Source organism: Diabrotica undecimpunctata, chromosome 2 (assembly GCF_040954645.1).
Source record: "Diabrotica undecimpunctata isolate CICGRU chromosome 2, icDiaUnde3, whole genome shotgun sequence".
In the NCBI taxonomy this organism is placed as follows: domain Eukaryota; kingdom Metazoa; phylum Arthropoda; class Insecta; order Coleoptera; family Chrysomelidae; genus Diabrotica; species Diabrotica undecimpunctata.
The window spans coordinates 37,779,244-37,801,883 of record NC_092804.1 but is presented as its reverse complement, the minus strand read 5'-3'; the positions used below and the strand labels follow the sequence as shown (position 1 = coordinate 37,801,883).

The 22,640-nt window shown below is 33.5% G+C and overlaps 1 protein-coding gene across 1 annotated transcript in view; it reads left to right on the top strand.

Annotated features, from left to right (window-relative positions):
- Window positions 1–2,928: 2,928 nt before the first annotated feature.
- LOC140434424 (FGGY carbohydrate kinase domain-containing protein) overlaps window positions 2,929–22,640 on the top strand; it is a 30,802-nt gene continuing 11,090 nt past the window's right edge. The window contains exons 1-5 of the mRNA XM_072522685.1: window positions 2,929–3,087; window positions 3,162–3,322; window positions 7,685–7,796; window positions 13,439–13,676; window positions 17,605–17,915. Coding sequence (XP_072378786.1) covers window positions 3,039–3,087; window positions 3,162–3,322; window positions 7,685–7,796; window positions 13,439–13,676; window positions 17,605–17,915 — 871 coding nt within the window. The 5' untranslated portion in view covers window positions 2,929–3,038. The remainder of the gene's footprint in view (window positions 3,088–3,161; window positions 3,323–7,684; window positions 7,797–13,438; window positions 13,677–17,604; window positions 17,916–22,640) is intronic.

Here is a 22,640-nt window from a genome sequence, read left to right as displayed (position 1 = left end):
TCTCGCCTGCCCTCAATCTTGCCTTCTATTATATCTATCGTGCCTAAGTACGTGCCCAATATAAGTTGTTTTTCGCTTTTTCACTATCTCTAGTAATTCTCGATCCATGTTCATCTGTCTTAAAAATTTTTCGTTTCTGATGAGGTCAGTCCAAGAAATCTTCTGCATGCGGCGAAATATTCAGATCCCAAGGATCCCATTTAAAGTTTTCGCATTGTAAATTCAATGTTCATGCTGCCATGCCATAAAATAGTATGCTCGCATTATAGAATGTTGCTTTCTTCAGTTATTGTGCTTGTATGTGTCAAGTATGCGGCTCTTTTCTGTTTACACACAGTTTTTACTTCTTCAGTTAACCAGGTTTTCTGGGTTTTTTATTATTTTTAGTTTTCTTTCTTGTTCCCAGTGTCTTGTTTCAGTGATGTTTTGTTTTCTGATGAGTACCTTTTACACTTAACACTTACTAATTTTTACACCTTTACATTTAATGCTTACGCTAATCATCAAAATTGCGGATATTGATGGAGGGAAATACCTCACTGGATGACAGAATATACGTAATACCCTGAAAAGGTTAACATTTGGGCAAAAATTGTTGAATATAATATTATAGGTCCCTTTTCAATTAAGTACTTAGCACTGCTTCAAAATAATGTGACATCTTTGACAAACTTATATCCTGATTCATCAAACTCACAAATTCCTCGATCGTACGTTTCCAAATCGGTGGATAGGGAGGCAAGGATCGATATAATCGCCAGTACGATTCCCTGATCTGACATTATTAGATTTCTTAGTTAAGGGTCTTAGATCGGTCACGCCTAAGATGTTGAAGAACGTTAGAAAAAACATCTATAGTCCAGTCGTCAGAAAGTTGACCCCTAAAAATCATACGAACAAGCTGAATATTAATTTTGGGACCCCAAAAAAGATGCAAAAAAGTTTACCACTTTTGCCCACGGGCTTCCCCCTACGCAGGGTGGTAAAAACGCAAAAAAATCAATTTACCAAGAATCTGTACACCGTAGAAAAAAATGTTTCAAATAAAAATGTAGATGAGATAATTTAAAATAAAATTGTTTATAAGCATTTTTTGTCTAGAATAAATCGTCCTCTGAGAAACAACGCTTGAAGCGACCGTCGATTTTGCATGTCAGTTACTCTCGCGAAATCAATGTTCAATAAAATTCGACAGCTCGACGGTAAAAATTCGATATCTTTTGATCTAAATGTCCTATCGACAAAAATCAAGATGCGTTTTAAAGGTAAAGAGTTCAGCTTTCGTATGCAGTTTTTGTATTTTACCGAGAATAAACTCAGTTTTTATAAAGGTGTTAAATAAATTAACGTGGAGCGATTTTTGTCATTTTTTACGATCCTCGTAATATCAATAAAATTGATCATTTTTATTGACCAGTTGTAGTAAAATATCCATGTTTAGAGATCAATCTTTAAAACCTATGACATGAAATTTCAATTTTGAAATTTCAATTTTGTAGTAACAAATATGAGGCACTTGAAATATGAATAAAAAACGCAGAATTGAATGTTTTACTTTACAAACCATCACACGTCACGGGAAATGCATTTAAGAAGACGGTTTTGGGCGTAGTTTATTGCAGAAGTTTTGTTCTTTTGAAAAACGTACTAAGTAGTTTAATTGAAAAAACTTTTAAATGTTTTAGATAGTTTGTTGTGTGAAAGTTTAAATCCAGCGTTTTTTTAGCATATTTCAAATGCCTCACATTTGTTGCCAAAACTCAAAACTAAAATTTCATGCTATAGGTTTTAAAGGTTAGGCTTTAGTAATCGAAACTTCATAGTGGCCAGTCAATGAAACCGATATATTATATTGATCTCGTGTGAATCATAATAAATGGCAAAAATCGCGCCACGTTTATTTATTTAATATCTGTAAAAAATCTAAGTTTATTTTCGGCAAAATACAAAAACTACATACGAAAGCTAAATTCTTTTCCTTTAAAACGCATCTCGATTTTTGTCGATAGGTCACTTGAATCAAAAGATATCGAATTTTTACCGTCGAGCTGATAAAAATTTTATTGAACATTGATTTCGCGCGTGTAACTGACATGCAAAATCGACGGTCGCTTCAAGCGTTGTTCCTAAGAGAACGGGTCATTCTACACAAAAAATGCTCATAAAAATTGTTGTTTAAAATTATCTCAGCTACATTTTTTATTTAAAACATTTTTTTCTACGGTGTACATATTCTGTGTAAATCGATTGTTTTGCGTTTTTACCCTCCTACAAGGGAGTTTTAGGGGAAAGCCCGGGGGTAAAAGTGGTAAACTTTTTTGCATCTTTTGTGGGGTCCCAAGATTAATATGCTCGGAAAAATTCAGCTTGTTTTATTATGATTTTTAGAGGTTTAGTTGCATTTTCGTCTTTGACGACTGGATGTTTGCTGCGGTAATTTTGAAGATCTCTTACATTGACATTAGATTTCTTTTTTGTTTTTTTTTATACATTATTGGCCAGTAAATAGTATTATTTATTATATTTTGAGTGTGCCATAGCGAATTTCAGTAATCAAAAAATTTTTAGGAGTTAAAAATATCTATAAGACATTGTAAGTATATGAAATGAATTACGTCTAGTATATTCTACAAAATTCAAAAATTGTATAATATACAGGATGCTGTATTTAAAATAAGAAAGTTGGTATTGACAACTGTTACATGACCACACCTTATATGAAAAGTTTTTGATGAAAGAAGCATGTTTTCGAATACGCATGTATTCCATTTGGCTGATGCACACTGTATGTAGTTATATATATTACAATACTTTAATAAGTTAATATTGTTTAACTCTTTAACAACACTATGAAGTATTAATCAAACTATCCCAAAGTATGCGTTCCGTTTTGATAACACTGACGTTTATCTGTTTACAATTGATAGTAGTTTACTTATATCACATTAAGTAAATTATACAACATAATACATGTCACAGACCTTGAACCGGCATTCGTTTCGTCCTTACTTTTTACTGTTCAGCCACACCAACTTACGATGTCGGGCAAGAGTAGTGACAGAGGAGATAACATCGCTTATTTTGTAGGTAAGGCAATTTATTTACTACCGTCAAGACGTGGAATATCTTATTGAAATAACTCTGGATTATTGATATTGCAGGAGTGGATGTGGGTACTGGTAGTGTTAGAGCGGCTTTAGTCACGGAATTTGGTGAAATAGTTGAATCAGCTGTAAACTGTACAAGAACTTGGAATATCCAACCGGATTTTTACGAGCAATCTACTGAAGATATTTGGCATGCAGTTGTCACATGTGTCAAAGTAAGTGAAAACCATACCTTGACTGTTTCTGTATTTGGTTTTAGATGTTTTGAATTTTATTACATTGTTTATTGATTTATATCTAGATAATGTACATGCCTTGGTGTTAAAATGATAAACAAATATAGTTTTTATACAATATTAAGGAAAAAGAATTAATTTGCTATTAAAACCTGTGTTAAAATTCCAGGACTGTGCAACATCTTCACTAATAATTGAGCACTTCAGATAAAAAAGTATATAATAATAATCACAACCTAAATTTTTTAAAAACTTATTATAAAGATATCTTAGTTTATTTTGAAAAATATATTTTATTGCAATTTATTACATGCTGTACATATTTGTGTAATACTTATGCTTTTTGAATATTTATTTGACTATTTTTATGGATTTTCATATTTTATTTAAAAATTTTCTGTTTCTTTTCATAATTATTGGATGTTTTCTCGGTGTTTGGAATATTTGGATACTATTTCTTCCTTTTTCCATTTCTTACATAAAATGGGATGACGAATGGGATTATAAGTGGTAGTTTTGTCCAGTAAGACGTTCTATCTCTCAGTTCTTCCTCTTTATACTTTGGAAGAATCTCCGCTTTTATCTTTTTATTTTTGTCTTTATCAGACTCGGACATGTAAATGTTTTGATTTTAGGTGTGCACTGTTCAGTTCTAAAAATGAAACTTTAAATACATAAAATTTATTAGTACATGAAATTTATGTGTTTATAAATGAATAGATTGATTGAATTTGACAGATTGAATTCAAACTGTCTATGAAACATCTACTTTTGACAAAGGTTCTATAAATGTTGTATTTTATACAATGTACCTGACAGCTGTTATGGAGCCTCTCGAAACGATGTAAAGGATGTTTTTTTAGAGGTAGAGAACTTTGATATGGAATAAAACAAAGTTAATATCAATTAACATGAAATTAACTTTATTGAAAAGATAATCTTTTGACAATATTATTTAAATATGATTTGTGGTATATGACTGTCATGGCTGGCTCTGACGTAGTCTAATCCGCAGATCCAATTTTCGATGACTTTTTCCAATATTTGTCACCGTATATCGGTTACCGTTAAGTTTTTCTTCAAAGCCCTCTTTAATGGGCTCTGTTAGTGCGAGGACTTGACCGGTGCAAGATTTATCGGGTCTGAATCCTCCTTGTTGTGGGTTGAGGTGCTTGTCGACATTTTTTTCTATTCTGGCGAGTATGAGTCTCTCGTATAGTTTGAAAACAACAGCGAGATAGTTCTGTAGCTACTAAGGTTTTCTGGGTCCTTTCCTGGTTTTAGCAAGGCTATTACTTTAGATTTCCTCCATGATTTTGGAATTTCGTAGGTTTTGCAGCACATGTTATAAAATTGCAAGATCCAGTTTTTTGCTCCTTGGCCTAGATGCTTTATTTGTTCACTGCATATATCATCCACACCTGCAGCTTTTCCGTTTTTTAACCTGTTCATACCGTCATGGAGTCCTTTAAGTGTAAAAGGAGTACCTAGGTGGTTTGTCTCCGAATCCAATCTTCTTCTAGTGTTTGGGCCCTTATATCGGTTTGTAGTTCTTCCATTCATAAGGAGTTAAGCAGCGACTTGGTTTGCTGTAACCTTGCAAGGTGGTTTATGTTCTTTTGGATCACCGCTAAGTTTTTTTACAAGGTTCCATGCTATTTTGCTACTATGTGTCATGTCCATTTTTTCCAGGGTCTCAATCCACTTTTCCTGTCTGGCTTGACTTAGCTGTTAGAGTAGTACTGCTCCGCAGTCAACCGTTTCTAAGCTAAAAGGGTCAGTGGAATAGAGGGTTTCGTATGTTCTCATTAGTTCTTTGGACTCGCTGGACATCCCGAGAACATATTGTTGTCTACATCCTCCGGGGATAGCTTTTCTAAACACATTTTTGAGTACCTCTACAAATTTTTCATAGTTCTTTACTTTTGGTTCAAGACGTAGCAGCTCAGAATCTAGCATGTCTGCAAACTTTTGCCAGTTTGCGTTTTTGAAGTTAAATCTCCTTCTGAATGGAATAGTTTGTGGTTTGACAATTGGAAAGATATTTATACCAATTGGTATGCTTAGTTTTTGCTATGGGGCCATATACTACTTTGGTACATCGGTCTTCGAGGTTGTTACTTGAAAAACAGATATCCGGATTATATCCTCTTTTCCAAACTTTACTCTGAAAAGATGGTGGAAGTTTAGGATCATGGATTAACGTGAGGCGACTCGTTTCGGCCCATGCTTCTACTACGTCTCCATTTGTGTCCGAATCTGCATAGCCCCAGAGTAAACTGTGGCTGTTAAAGTCTCCCAGTATAAGCTTATTGGGTTGTGATTGGAAGTTAGTTGGGGGTGAAAATATAAAAGGCTGGTTTGGGGGCTTGTATACCGAGGTTATTATGCATTTTCCGATCTCAGTGGTTATTATCTCTATACCGCGTACATTTGTTGTTCCCACAGATAAGACTATAGTTTGAGTTCTCACAAATACCGCGCTCTCATGCTTATTGTGTGGTATCTCCGCAATCAGTTTCATACCGGAGACTTTCGGTCTCGCTGCAGTTAGGTCTCTGTGTGTTTCCTGGATCCACAATACCTCACATTTCGTGTTCTTGCAGAATTCTGATAAGATGTCTTGTTTTTCTGTAGTGATGCCCTCGATATTTATGCTCGATACTATCAGTGTTGGCTCTGAAAAGAACCATTGTGGCTTGATGTTTGCCATCTGATTTGGTTTGGTCCGGTGTTGGAAGGATTAGCCGTCTACTAGTAGACGTTTCCAGGGGGCGCCGTCAATAGTGTTTACTTTGTAGTTGATGTGGCACTATTGATCTCGTGGAGGCTCCTTCCTTGTCCCAGTCTAGCAGTGTTAGATCGCACGATCTTGGAGATCAAGTCACGGTCTGAAACGTGAAACTATGCGGTTACCAAACGTTTCCTTCAATAAACGAATCATGGCACAAGCTGTGTGACATGTTGCGTCGTGTTATTGAAATGACAGCTCCTGCACATCATAGTTGTTCAATTGGGAAATGAAAAAGGCAGTAATCATGGATCTATAGCGGTCACCATTGACTGTAACGTTCTGTCCAGCGTCATTTTTAAAGAAGTACGGTCCAATGATTTCACCAGACCATAAAGCGCACCAAACAAGTCAGTTTTTCTGGATGTAATAGTTTCTCAACATACATTTGTGGATTATCTTGACTCCAAATAGGGCATTTTTGTTTGTTGACGTAGCCATTCAACCAAAAGTGGGCTTCATCGCTAAACAAAATTCGCTTATGAAAATCGGAATCAATGGCAATCTCGTTTTAGACCCACAGGTACCTTCACAGTACACAGATGAGGTACCTTTAATTCTTGCATGAGTTGGACTTTGTAAGCACGCAAAGCAAGATCTTTCAGCAAAATCTTCCATGAAGTCGATGGACATGTATCCAATGGCTGTGCACGATGGCAGATAGACTGATTCGGGTGTTCCTGTATGCTACGCTCTACAACAGCAACGACTTTTTCTGTACGCACTGTACGATGTGTCTATGAATAAATGTCAACTGAAATGACCAAGTCTATTCGTGCTCAAATGCCAAACCAAACTTAATATAAATCACTTGACAGTTGTAAAAATGGCCAACAGTTAAAAAAAAGTGTTACCAACTTACATTTCTATACCTTAAAAAAACACCCTTTACAATTCTGTACGTGCCTCTAGAGAAATTTCAGCCCACATCATAATTGAGCCCCTTGATAGCCTACCCTAGGACTGAAGGTACATTCTGCAAAACGCTCGTGTGGTCTTCGCCATACTCTCTCACGGCCATCTGGACCGCAAGGTAAGACTTATCGGTAAATAAAACGTGCCTCCAATTATTTACAGTAAAATGAGCATGGTTTCTGGCAAAATGAAGCCACGTAAATCGATGGCGCCTGAAAATTTGCAGGCCTGTTGCAGATCTGGGACTGCTTAAATTTGCATCTCCAAGCCTTCGTCTAATTGTTTGTTCACTTACGTGAGTATTCCGGACATAGCGAAGTTGATTTTGGATTTCTACAGCTGTGTCACGGCGATCTCGTAGACTTCGTAAGAGGATGAAGCGATCATCACGGGCACTACTTCTTCGTTGGGACCTGGTTCCAAGTCGTCTAGTGTAAGCTTCGGTTACGTTTATAAAGATAAATATTGACCATTTCAAAAAATATCAAAAAATCTCGAAAAGTAAAGGGACAATGTGGTTGTATCTCACGTTCAAGATGACAAAATTCTGGTTTAAATTTCAAACTGCCCATACTCTTGCTTTTAGATTATAGATTGCTTGATAAATTACTATTGTCGTTAATCATTAATTCTAGATCGTGACCCAAAAGATTCAGCCCGACAAAATAAAAGGAATTGGTTTCGACGCTACTTGTTCTTTGGCGTGTTTCGACAAAAATGGATCACCACTTACTGTGAGCCCAACTGGTAAGAAAACTATTTTTTAATTATAAGAGAAACGTTCATGTATAAATTCGTAAAAATAAACCTTGAAGTTTATCATTATTCAAGTACATATTGATATTAACTATGTAGATATCTAGAACTACACTGTCCCGCAAAAATTAACCGGACAGGTGCAATTCCAACGTTTTCTTCTTTTAATTTTGTTGAATTGTCCTGTATAATAATTATATATATTTATTAAAATCTAAATTGCATTTAACCATTCGTTTTTTTCAATTTCGTCATTTTTGGTGGTTGTAAAGAAAGTTTTTGTCAATAAATCGAAAATTTACTTATAAAATAATTCTTGTTAAGTTAATTGTATTTGTTTTTGGTGTATTGTTAGCTGTTTTTTTGAAATCGAAAAATATATTTAATAACAAAGGATAATTTACAATGGGGCCAGCCAGTGGCGGATCTAGACATTTGCCTTAGGGGGACTTTCAATGAAATAGCAATCAAAAGACAAAAAAGATAAACCCAAAAGACATAGGTAATAGGTTTTACTTAATATTGGACCTTTCTGGGGGGAATTTCCCTTTTTTTAACCACCGTGTATCCGCTCATGGGTCAAGCTTAACTATTTTAAACTTTTGCTCTGTTTAACGATGGGCGCTCCATTCCATATTTCAAAGAAAATGCTTAGTTTTTCGCGAAGTACAATATCCGATGCTTTACAAAGATTTGCAGAAACTGGTTCTTACTCAAAAAGACCTGGAGAGGGGAAACCAAGAAAGATCGGTTTCTTAGCCTTTAATCATCTCATGTACCTACTACTGGCCCTTTATTGTCAGCTCATTGAAAATAACGCTTGTAATTTTCTCGTGCTCGTGCAGATTGGGATATGGAGGATTGGAGAAACTTTCTGTTTACAGACGCGTCTCGTTTTACGAGATATTCAGCTAATAGTCGCCAAAGAGTGTGGAGAAAGCCTGGAGAATTACAAGCCTAATGTTGCTTCTCTACTAGGGCACAGTTTGGTGGTGAAGCTATAATGGTATGGTAGTAATCTGTAAATAGAGGAAATTTTGTGGATTTATCAAATTTTTTTTCTGAATATGATAAACTATTAAAGAATCATTTAGATCAATCTACCGTATTTCGAGGTACCTCGAATAGGATACAAAATAATTTGATTTTGAAGTCTGTGGCAAATATTATTCTGCAAAAAATCAAAGAAGAAAAAAAAAGAAGCACAATTTATTTCCATTGTCCTTGATGAAGCTTTAGATATCGTCAATTTAAGTCTATTGTCGGTTGTTCTGTGTTATATCCAAAATAATGAGGAGGTATACAAGAACGTTTTTGGGGATTTTTGAATATAACTGAAGATATATCAGCAGAAGGTATATATAGACCTGTTTGTAATATATTTGAGGAACTGGACTGTGGCTCCAAACTTGTCGCTCAAAGTTATGATGGGGCTACCGTAATGGCTGAGCACTTATGAGGACTTCAAACCAAAGTTAATGAGAAGTTTTAAAACGCACTTTGTGTGCACTTCTTTTCACACATGCTAAATATAGTTCTACCGCAATCGGTCGCACTACAAAGTATTTTTCCAAACCTTGAGCGGAATGGCTGCTTTTTTCTAAATCGTCTCAAAGGACACATGCTTTCGATGTCATTGTTCAGAAAAGGTTTCCTCGAGCAGCTCCCGCCAGAAGTAACTACTATAAGAGGTCAGTAAAAACAGTTTCCCAATACCGACAATCCTTAATAGAGTTATTTGAAAGCATTTTGGAGCATAAAGACCGTTGGGACCCTGAAACTGTGAATTCCTCAAAAGATTATTTGGAATTACTCAAACGAGATTTTGATTTTATTTTTTTACTTTAAGTATTTTCTAAAATATTTCCTTGTGCAGACATTTTATTTGATGTATTGCAGACTAAAGCGAATGATATGGGATTTTGTATTCAAAAAATTAACGAATTCGAAGTCCAAAATTTGCGACCTCGAAGAGATCGAACCCAAGCGAAAACACATTAGAATTGACGACGTAGGTGACAAAAAAATATCATCGATTTTTTGTGAAATAATGGATAACATTTCTCAGCAGCTTAAAGAAAGATTTGAAAAGATTTGTGGAGTTATGCAATTTCAATAAATATGCCAACTCTAGTTTCCCGGAACAGGCTTTTAATTGTCTAAAAAAGCATTATGCAAACTTTTTTGACATTCTTTCCCTGCATTCCCAAATGTGCATTTTGTATGCTTCTGAACAGTCTGTACAAACTGATACTAGCTCTAAAATGCAGACATTTCTTAAACAAACTGAACTGGATGAAGCATATGGTGAGATTTCAAAACTATGTGACTAAATGTTGACAATATCTGCTACAAGCGCATCTGTAGAACGAAGTTTTTCTCTACTAAAGCGGAATAAAAAGAAATTTGTCAGAAATTTCACAAGTGAGGAGAGGCTAGATTACTTAGCGATTTTGTCAATTGAGAAAGAACTTATTAAAGAAATGCCTAAAAATCCTAGTTTTTATGAGTCTGTCATAAACGAGTTTGCCAAGAATGACAAAAGAATAGAGCTGCAATAAAGGTAAAAAGTTTAGTAAGTCTTTTTATAATTTCATTTAATTTGCATCCCTTTCTTCAAATGTCACGGCACGCCACGGCGTCCCTATATAAAAGAGTGAGAAATAACAAAAATACCGCAAAGAACTCAAAACAAAGATATTGGAAAAACTTTTTGGTTGCAATTGAATGTAATTTACGCATAGGTGATGTAATTTACGTGGAACATGATACGAAAGGAAAAGAAATCAATCAAAGAAGAAGTAGCGATACACGCTGTAAATCTGGAAACGCGGCCAAAACATTTTAAAAGCATGTATGAAAATAAAACGAAAACAATAATAGGAAATAAATCGAAAACCCCAATCTCCATACGAACAAGAGGAAAATTACACTAGAAGAAGTACAAACAACCCTACAGAGTTTGAAGAACCCAAAATCGCCAGGTATAGATAATATTCCGCATAAACTGCTTAATTATGGAACTAAAATAATACACGACCAATGGAAATTTAGCATAACTACAATAATATACAAAAAAAATGCTCAAAATTTTAGGAATTTTAGTTAGTAGTACGCTAAAATTACCAACAAAAATACTAGCAAACTAAATAGCTGCCTTTAGTTCGCTTCCACCTTTTAGACTAACGCCATTCAATTATATTAATAACTACATGGAATTTGTCAAAACGTTGTAGAAACCATTGTAGTGAAATACTAATCTACAATATTTGTCACGAAAATCAGCTACGCAGTCTGTCAAAAATATTGCCACTTGGTAAAAGCCACTTTTCTTGATACCATTTTTCTTTAATATACCACTTTTCTTTTACTTTTGCGCCTGTAACATTGAATAAGTTTTGTTTTTGCTTTATGTTAAATAAATATCACTTTTAAATATGTTCTTCTAAATTAAAATGTGTTGAGAATATTTTCTATTCACAGATTAATAGGGCAAGATGACCTGTGATGGTCCCCCTTATTCTTTTTTAATAAAACTTGAAAACTAGTCGAAATAAAAAAAAACAAGGTTTGGTGAAAAATTATGTTATATTATGTTGTTTTCATTGCTACATATTAATCTTTATTATTTACTTTTAGTTTAGAGTAAAACACAAAATATTTAAAAAAAATGAAGAGGCCGTGATAGGCACATCTTTTCTAATGATGGCACCCTTTAATTTTTTTTAAAAAGTCGGATTTTTTTAAGGAATTACTTAAAAATTTTCAATTAAAATACAGTTAAATTAAAAAAAAAAACTCATATTTACGAAATACTTTTCTTTTATAATAAAAAAAAAGTTAAACAATAAAAAAAAAATAAACAGTAAAGAGCTAGAAATGCTTTTCTGGTTGACAAACATAAAAGTCTTTGTTGAACTAGGAACATCAGTTCAGTTTCTTGCATTACAGATATGGTGCATCCGATTCATTACTATCGTTTTGTTCATACATAACTTCCTTAGGACTATCTACTTTTATTAGTTTATCAGTTTTTCTTCTGGATGCCTTCGTTGTTTTTCCTCTCTCTCTCTAATTTTCTTTTTCGGTTTCCTTAATTTCTTCTATATCTGGGATGCTGTTGATAACACCTTTCTTTCTTCTTCTTCCTTTTCCTTGCGTTATTATTGTTGCCTTTGGAAGAGGTGACAATTATTCAATTTACTCTCTGGGTATGTAATGTTTAGATATGCTAGAAAATTGGTAATTTGTATCTCCCTGGGAAGTATGTAAGACGGTTTTAATGGGATTATTGTTAACATACTGGATCCTCGATTTTATTTTCCGGTTCTTCTTTGCTATTTGAATTTATGAATAGTGATTTATTATATCACATATGTTTTTTAACTCCTTATTTGTTGCTGAAGCAGCAGAAAATTCCCAATCTTCAAAAACACCTTAATTAAACGGATGTACTCCAGTTTTTTTAAAAGAACTTATTGCATTTGATGGAGTCTCAACCTTGAGATATGCATATTAAAATGTTTGTCACTTGGAAGTGAGTGACAGTCCGTCCTAGGTTATCTCTCAACCATTTTTGTGTTTCCATATTATCCCATTGTTCCATCCCATTGTTGTCTATTTTTTTAATTATTCTAAAATTAAAAAAGTAATTTATTTGTTACATCTATTCCTATGATGGCCCCTGTGCATATTCTTATGACGGCTCTCGGGCCATCCTAGATGCAATAGCTTGGGGCCATCATAGGCAAAATGTAGTATAACACAAAAATACTAAAAAGTTTCCATATGGAAATATAACTTTAAGACTACCACATATACCACTTTGGTATATGTAACGAAGAACTTACTAAAATATCTCTCTTCAAATTATATCCGATTACCCCTTCAGATACAAACGTAAAATTTTCATACAGCAACTTTTGTACTACGGCTCTGTAATCCAGAATATTTTTAAATATCATCAATCTATAGGATATTCTCAGCTACATCTTCAAACGGCCGCCCACTTCCAGCGATTCTAGCATTTTCTTTAAACAACTGCACAGATTTGTTCAAAACACTATAGTAAAACATTAATGCTATAATTGAATACTGTCAGTAATCAATTACTCTCTTGCCTATACAGACGAAATACTCTAAGACAGACTGGTCTTATGGCTCTTTAGAGATAATTATGTATTAGTATTAGTTTGTCTTGTAATAAATAAAATATACAGAAATGAGTCGTCTATTATAACAAAGAGCCCACAGAGTAGAACAAACAATGTGTATAAATATAAAAAAATTAGGCTAGTAGCAACGTCTCTCTGATCGAACCGCAAAACTTTTGAACAGCTTACTTTAACTTCATAAAACCGTTTTCTTGTAATTAAAATAACATTTTATGAAAGACTACTGATAACAAATGATAAATTTGAAATAAAACTTGAGTTGAAATAAAATTTTACATAATATGTATTTTACAAATATTTTTGCTTAAACCCAAGATTTAGATTTTAGAATACTTATTTTTGTATTGTATTGACTTATCTTATACCAATTATCTCTTTAACATCAAGTAAATAAAGTATTAAACAAAAAATTAATTTAAATCTGAATAAAACTTCCGTTAAAGTTATTAATATCTTTAGGCAATAATCAACAGAACGTAATCCTCTGGCTGGACCACAGAGCCGTGAAAGAAGCCGAAGAAATTAATAAATTGAACCATCCTGTTCTGCAATATGTTGGCGGAAAGATTTCTCCTGAAATGGAAACGCCAAAATTGCTTTGGCTCAAAAGGAATATCAAGGATACTTGGGACAAAGCTGGTTATTTCTTCGACTTGCCTGATTTCTTAACATGGAGAGCCACTGGAGCCGATTCAAGGTAGTACCAAGTTTAAACAAAAGTTATGTTTAGGTTAGGTACACTAATAATTTTAATAGATCTAAAAACCAATGTTAACGGGTACATTTTCAATTTTTATTGAAATCATCTAGCACCAAACACCCATCTGTCTTCTTGATGCATCTTATGATACTGTTCTGAATTTATTTATATCTTTTACGGCCTTCTAACAGTTCTTTTTAAAAAAAAATCTTTATTTATGTTTAGTTTACGTTATGTATTCTTTAGTACCTAATATTTTTAGTTTTAACCTAAAAATATGTCACAAACTTTCGGCTGCTTATATAAACTTTTAAAAATACAAATATTATGCCTTTCATCACTCAACCTTTACCATCTCTCATCAAACTTTTCAGAAATTACTTATACAGCTAATTTTCTTCGCCGGCTGATGCTTCAGCTTAAGCTTGCGCCTTATTTTTTGGTGATACCTGTAGCAAAGAATATAGACGCTTAGTCGCTTAGGCGCTTAGCAAAGAATATAGATGCTTATAAGCGTCTATATTCTTTGCCTGTAGCTTTCAAAATAACTCAGCATAAACATTAGGTATTTGCCCTTCATCGCACAGCTGCATCAAATGAGTTTTCTTCTCCTGATGAATTCCTACTGATTCTTTATAAGATGGTTCTAAGTTATGACTTAATTTGCTTCCTCGCATTTTATACCTGATATACTTGGTATATTTTTTTTAAATCCTCGTTTTGATTACTTGAGCTTTTTTAAAACAGGTCCAAGTGTCCTTGTCTGTCTCACACACCTTAACAACCTTCACTTTATTCCACTTAACTTCATTGTTATCACTGTTAAAAAGTGATATGTTTATCACAAAGTAAAATGTTTACCCATTTTTTCAGTAATATCTTTCTTAAACCGAAATTGATAATGTTTGCTACTTTGCGTTCAATCGAGAGCATTGCCAAACCATTTAGCCGGGCTCATCGTGAATCGTTCATAGTTTTTTATGAGTTTCAATTTTGAAAAACACCTTTCATTAGAAGCAGTAGAGACATATACTGTTAAAAATAGTTTTATCAACAAAGTAATGCAAACGTTTTCCATTTTTCTAGGTTTGCCAGGTGTTCCTCAGGTGTTGGGACATCTGTTTTCATGTTCACGCGCACAAGAGTACCAGATATGAGAATAGAGACTATACCGTATTTGAACAAGCTTTTTATGTGACTGCAACGTGTATTACAATGCCTACTAATTTTTTTTAAATAAAACATAAAGTAAACATCAAAACTATTTTATATAATGTACCAGATTGTAGTTTTATATGTTTAAATTTTTTTTTCGTTATTTCTTAATTTTTAATCTATAATTTTTATGCCAATTTGGAGGCCCCCATATATCAGAGACCCGGGGCGGACCTCCACACTCCCCCATCGCCTTCTAGTTACGCCACTGAATGTATGGCCTACCTGTCTTTTTTAAACATTTGATAATTGTCGCCAATTTTGAAGAAACATAGGGCCACCTTTCAATACTCTTTTTTTTTCTTTTTCTGTGCATGCATTCATAGATTCACCTCATTTGCTGTATATCCAGTGAGTTAATACTTGAGTGATACTGTCTATGTATAATTTTTCCACATAATACAGATACATAGAGCAAATATATTTGTTTTTATTTGGACCTACACAGTTATCAGTACAAAATATAATATTTTGTTTTTATTTCTTTTCTGAAACCGTTTTCAAATACTGATAAACACAAGTAGCGATTTCATTCGCGCTTCTTTTTACAAGTCACTTGTGCCATAAATAGCAATAACCTTGTTTTTGAAATAGGTCAAATATGGTAAAATTTAGAACGTTTAATCGAGATTTATAATAAAATTTTGCAACTTCACCTTGAGGTAAAATTATGACAACTTGAAGTTCGTAACAACAAACCAAGAGATCTTCCCTTTCCAAGGATAACTCTTTACCCGATTGCTTACTTTCTCTTGACAATTTAACTGCTCCTAGATGAGTCTCATGTTCTAAAATTATATCTTTCTGTTTCCTTGCTCTATTTTTAAACGATTCACATATTGAACATTAATCCTTCTTTGGTTTATGGAATTCTATATTGAATTTTGTATTAAAAATTCTGTCATACATTGATTTTTTGACATAATCTTGTTTTTCTTCAATACATTTTTCTTTTTTACCGCCTATACATCATTGCTAAATTCATTTACCCTTCCAGGTATTCTTTTTGTTCTCGTTCTCCAGTAATGTGACTCGATGCGAGGAAACGAATTTTTCGTTCGTCAGTTTTGTTTATATGGTTTTCGTATTTTCTCCTTTCTTCCTTCACACATTCAGTTTTGGTTGTTTTAGCAACAATTGTTACCACAGGATTGTTCGAAATATTAAGCGTAGCAGTAAAAAACATTTACTGGCTCTCATTTTTTTGTCATTTAACAGGAAATCGTAAACCTTATTAATTGTACGTTTATGGTTACTATCATTATTGTTAGGTGAAATATGAGTCATAAATTTTGATATAACATCTCTTTGACGAATGTTGTCTCCTAACTCATAAAATTTTCTTAGCTGTGATTTCCTATAATCTTCATTTATTTTTTCTGGACAATTATATAAATAGTTATAACTAAACAGTTATATAAACGTTTTAGTTTTTTAGCTCCGTTCAACCTGCCCAGTCTAGACAAATAGCTCTACCCTGTTGCAAACTTATGTTTCTTTACATATCTCTTCCACTTCTCTGAATGAATCGTTCTTTTTCTAGAAGGTTTTTTATGTATACTAGGATTTATCATTTGTACTTCACCAATCCCATTTGGCACATGACCACAAAACCATGAAAATATTGGACAGGGTCTTCTTCACTTTTTAATTCCGCTGTGGATTTGCAAGCAATTCCAGCAACACTGAACTCCTCCTTTTCCACATCACTTGAAAACCAAAATGATTAAATATGTTTAAAATCTTTTCGTACCTATTTTTAAATTTGCTCACCACATTTAGTCAATGAGGAAACCATTCACACAACACACTACTTTTGAAGAGTGGATTATTCATAGGATAAACATTGTTAATGATTATCACTTATATTTTGATTTATTTTTGTTATCCTTCAACAGGGATAATATAAACTTTGTGGCATTGACAAGATATCCCAGTGTCACTGTCACATCGAAAATAATTTGAAGTCACGATTTCGTTCAACACTAATCTCACTATTGTTGTTTTCACTATGTATGAACTTAAAATGGATACAGTGATTTAATCATTGCAGGGCAAAATTTTATGTAGTTATACATATTTCTCATATAAAAGTGAGCAAAATCATTCTCGAATAGATTATTTCTTGACAGAAAATAATCTGAGTATTAAGACTGTAATATAGTATTCAGTGAGACTACAAGCTAAAAACAGTTCTTGGGTGGAGAAAATTTAAAACTTTACAATACTAGAACATCTCAACAAGCCTACTAAGATTATAAAAAGCATCAAAAAGAGAATGCTGGACATGTAAATATAGGTTAGTACAAAATACCATGCATGGAAAAATAACAAGCAAACGTAGTTCAGGACGAAGAAAGACTTTGTGGTTGAAGAACTTGCGAAACTGGTATATTATTGATACAAGCATGCTTTTTAGGGTGGCAGCTATGACGGTAATCAACGTTCTGAGAGGACATGGTACATAAAAAAGAAGAACACCCTGCATAGGCATAACGGCAAAGATAAAGATGATGAATAGAGATGAAAAGTCTCCATAAAGGAAACTTTTTTATATTGAAATTCCAAATGATTCTTCTTCTCATTTTTCGCATAGTCTTCTGTCTTTTTTCTTAAGTATTGATTTTATATATGCTTGTCATGTGTCTATTACTTTGGGAATTACTATTATTTCTACTGGCCAATTCTTAATATTTCATTTTAATTTCAGATCCTCATGTTCTCTAGTGTGCAAATGGACTTACGAAATGTCAATCACCGGCACCGAAAGCTGGAATAAATCCTATTTCCAACAAATAGGCCTGGATGATCTGGCAGAAAACAACTGGCGAAAGATCGGTAGCGTTGTATTAGCTCCAGGATCTGCAGTAGGAAAAGGACTGTCCCAACAAGCAGCTGCAGAACTCGGACTAGTGGCAGGTACTCCTGTGGGTGCGTCCATGATAGACGCACATGCTGGTGGATTGGGTCTCATTGGTTGTAGGGTTCCAGGAGTAGATCCTGCGTTTCACACTCGAGTTGGTAAGTTTATAAGTATCGCTATAATCGGTTAAAGTAGTTGTATATATTTACGAAATGTAAATACTAAAGGTACGATTCTGACAACGACTGCAGATGGCAGTTGCAGTTGCCGTCAGGTAGCAGTTGCTGTCGTATTGATTCCGAAGCCAGCAGCTGCTTCTTCAGTTACGTGGCGGCATAAAACAGTTGAGATAGGGTATTACATCAAAAAATATGGATTACGAAATGCTGCAAGTTTTACTGCAAGAAAAAGAAGTTGACGACGATTTATAATTGTATTATTGCTTTAGGAAAAATCCTACACATTGACCTAAACATTGATCCAAAGATTTTATTCACTTTTTGGGCGATCTCCTTCCAAAGCGAATTTTTAAAATTCACATTTTTGCAGTCGAATGAACAGGGATATTTAGACACTAGATCAATAAAATAATCACTTTCCTCGCTTGTCAATACTTACACATCGTTCAACATCACGACGGTACTTTAGTGTTTGTTCAAGTGTGTCGTATGCCGTAAGTAATTACGTCTACCGCGACGGCAACTGCAAATGCCGTCTACAGTTATAGTTAGTACAAATTAAAATAAGAATAATAATTTAAAAAAATACAAATGTTCAAAATGCTTCCATTCTCCTTCTAACAATGTGTAAGCCTATTAATAAATTCGTGAGTTATTCTTTCCAAGACTACTTTACGTAGATATTAGTTCACGTTCATCAATAATTCTTTGTTTCATGCCTTGCAAAAATGTTGATTACCTAATGTAAACATGTTATTTTAGATAACTCCAAAGAAAACAATCTAATGGATTAAGGTCCGGAGAACAAGCAAGTCACTTAATACTCTACGTTCAATCCATCAATTATTCATTAAAAAAATTTATTACCTAGTGAGGAAGCGTTCACCAAAACTTTGTGGTATACTGGCCATTCTGAAGTGCGGGAATAATTTGGTTATTTAGTAAATATAAATACTTATCCAGATTTAGCCATAGAGCTCACACTCTCTCTAAGGGGAAAATTCACTCATCCCAGATACCTACGGTATCAAAAGGATTGAGCTCTGGTGGAGCTCTTTCCGTGTTATCGAGCCCTAGGTGACTTGATATGCTAGAGTATCTCCCAAAAATTTTCGTTTGCACACTACTGGACGTATCTAGGAGTACATCTTTCTGCATGGCCTTATAGAGATGTAAATTTAGACCCCACTGTTTTATGTTCTTTTGAACCGTTGAGCTGTTTTGAGCTGTTGATCACCATCAAGAGAAGAAAGTTGGGATATCTTGGTCATGTGATGAGAGGGAAAAAGTACCGATTGCTCCAGTTAATTATCCAAGGAAAGATTCAGGGCAAACGAAGCGTGGGGAGACGACATATATCTTGGCTGCGCAATTTAAGAGACTGGTTCCAGTGCACATCTAACCAATTATTTAGAGCAACAGCTTCAAAGATACAAATAGTAATGATGATTGCCAAACTCCGTAGCGGAGAGGTCACTTGAAGAAGAAGAAGTTTTATGTTCGCTAGGAGATTTTTGGGAATACCATTAGTACTAGATAGAATAATAGATACTGTCTGGGTACTTTCCATTTTTCCTTGTCTTCTGATTTGTATTTCTAAATCTCTGTACTTAGCGATCTTTTCATTGTATTTAACACTCAAATTATTAGTGTTAGGTATCACCACATCAATAAGTGTTAACTAGTATGGAATTAGGTCCATTATGTGCCACTGGTTGGTCTGTGAGCACACTGCGGTCTCAGTATAACTTGTAGTTGTCATTTTCAAGGATTCTGTCAAGGACGTATTGGTAATAAGGAAGATGGTCGGTTTGAAGAAGTCCCGTTAGTTAGTTTTTAGTGAATAATCTTTTCTACTGAATCATGGCGTTTTTTATAATCAATACCGACAAACGCCTGGCAGCTCCCAGTAAGATGTTAGATGGTTTCTTGGGCTTGGCATCCATATCGGCATTGTTGAACATTTGAAGCGATTTTTTTAAATTATTTTTCTCGTTGGTCTTGGGAAATAAATGTATCTATTATTTAGCTGTAACAAGTTTTTTTAAATCTCCAAAAATATACAGGGTGTCCCATTTAAATTAAATAAGTTTAGAGTATTTCCGGTGAAACCCGGAGTAGAGTAGTAACAAAAAATATGGCATTATATGCGTCATATGTGTCATTGTAGTTGCATGTAAAATTTTATGAATATCGTCTTTTTGTTTCAAAAATATATACTTCGTTCCATATTTTATCCCAACCCTGTATAACAACTCTTCTTAATTTAATTTTTATTTACAATTAAATGCTGTTTCTATGGTTTTACTTTAGCTGTAAATTTTAATATCTTACTAAAAAACAAGCTTTTTCTGAAATATGATGTATTAAAGTAGAAACATTGACGAGAGGATATTTTCGTTGTTTAATAAGAGTGAACCAAAAGCATCGAATTTTTTATTATTTAGGTCATCTGGAACGATGGAAGTGTATGTTCGAGAAAGGCTTTTGTTGCTCCACTTTAGTCCAGTTTTATCAGCCACTGCACACGGATGCTGTATCTGCACTGATTAACTAATATTTACATGACCCTAATTTTGCGCAAATATTCGCTCTTGCCGTATTCTACTGTTCGTTTTTCCGTAAAAATTGACTAATGACATCCACGAAAATGACTACTGACCTTTATTACTTACAAGGTAATTCCTTGGATTTTTATTAATAAGAAATACATACGAAGTAAACTCGTAAATTTATTGCCAGAATAGTATATTGTACAATTAGTATTAAACAAACGATTTGTCACGAGTGACATAGCACAAGCTGCATGTTATTGCAGCAATTCACAAGATTGGAAATGAAGATTTCAGACGAATTGTACATTTTACATTTTCTACAACTGGATAGGGTAGGTGTACAAACCGCCTCCTCAGGTCCTTTAATCATGAATTCTGGCGTCTTGTTGCTGACCTTTTATCCCCATATGTTTTAATAGTTCTTTTAAAATGGCAACACTTATTTATTTATTTATTAAAACTTACAAACACCACCTAGGTAGTAATTACAAGTAAGAGTGCTCATTACTTGGTATAACAATATACACACAAAGAATACAATATGCACACAAGTACAAAATAAAAACACATTAAAAAAAAGACATAAGTTAATAAAATTTTAAAATTGAGTCCATTCCTTATCTACTCATAACATTTTTTAATATCCCTTACACTACAGTTAAAGAGGTCTATATCACAGATCTTTATTAACGCATTACACTGATATTGCATATAGTTTATTATTGCACAAGAATTATATGGACTACAAGAAAATAGGTCATTACTGTTTACGGTTAGGTTGACCTTTGGCACATGAAACCTAATAAAGTTGATCAAAGCACATGTCTTATATTTAACATTGTTAATAATATTATGAATAAACATAACACAATGCATATTTCTTCTTTGCTCTAATGACTGCAAACCAAATATTTGAAGCAACTCTTTTGATGAGGTAAGGTGAGTATACACATTGTATTTCTTAAGGTATAAATACCTTAGAAATCTTTTTTGTACCTTTTCTATATGATTAATATGAACTTTGGCTTCAGGAGTCCATACCACTGATGCATATTCCAAGTTTGGTCTGACTAAAGCGTTATATAGTCTAATGGTTGTGTTTATACTAAAGTATTTGGAATTTCTTATTACAAATCCCAATATTTTGTAGGCCTTATTAACAATATTTATATAGTCTTCATTAAATTTCATGTTAGCCTGTAGGTAGGTATATTCCTAGATCTTTACATTTGGTTTTCCTAGATACTACACAATTGTCAATTCTATAATTATTTTAAATGTAGGCAGATACTAAAGAAGTTGACGTACCACAACACTTTGTCTTCTAAATTATTTAATATATGGGGAGCATATTATGAGAATACAATGTTTTTTATTTGATCTTGTTCTGTTTGTTTTATAAACATTCCAACTGTCTAATGTATTAATTTCATACTACACCCGTTATCGTTTCTTTTCTCTCTCGATTTTAAGACTTACCTCTTGTTTTTTGTGATTTTTTAGTTGTTTTGTATAAGGTAAGATGGGGCAAGTGCGAACGAAAAAATTCATAGTTAATATATTCATTTAACTACAAAAATTGCCTCTTTCAAATTAAGATTTTTTTAAACTTCTGTCGTATAATTGTGATTATTAACCGACCAATTAAAACTATTTAGATAACAAAAATACATTACCTACCAAATTTGCCTATACATTTTTTTTCGCAAGTACATGTTACGCACTTGCCCCACTGATCCGGGGTAAGAGCAGAATGTGCCATTATTTTTGCTAATAATAATAAGTGTTCCATACGGGGCTAGTGCAGAAATCCTACATATATGTAATTTTTATTCTTTATGCTTAACTTTAATAAAATATTAAGAAAAAAATGCTACGAAATATTTTTTAGGAGAGAGTCAAAACAATTTCAGATATTTTGACTGAAAAATATTTATTTAAAATAAAAACAAACTAAACGTACCAGAATGAATAAATCCTGTTAACAGTAACAAAAAATAATAATAATTGGAAAAAATACTTATGCTATGCTTCAAACACTTCAGGTGTAGTCTCAAAAATATACTTTTCGTAATCAGCAGTTATTGATATTTTTGGAACAGGTAGTTTTGTTTCTATGTCCGACAGTAGAATAGTGCAGACATCGTTG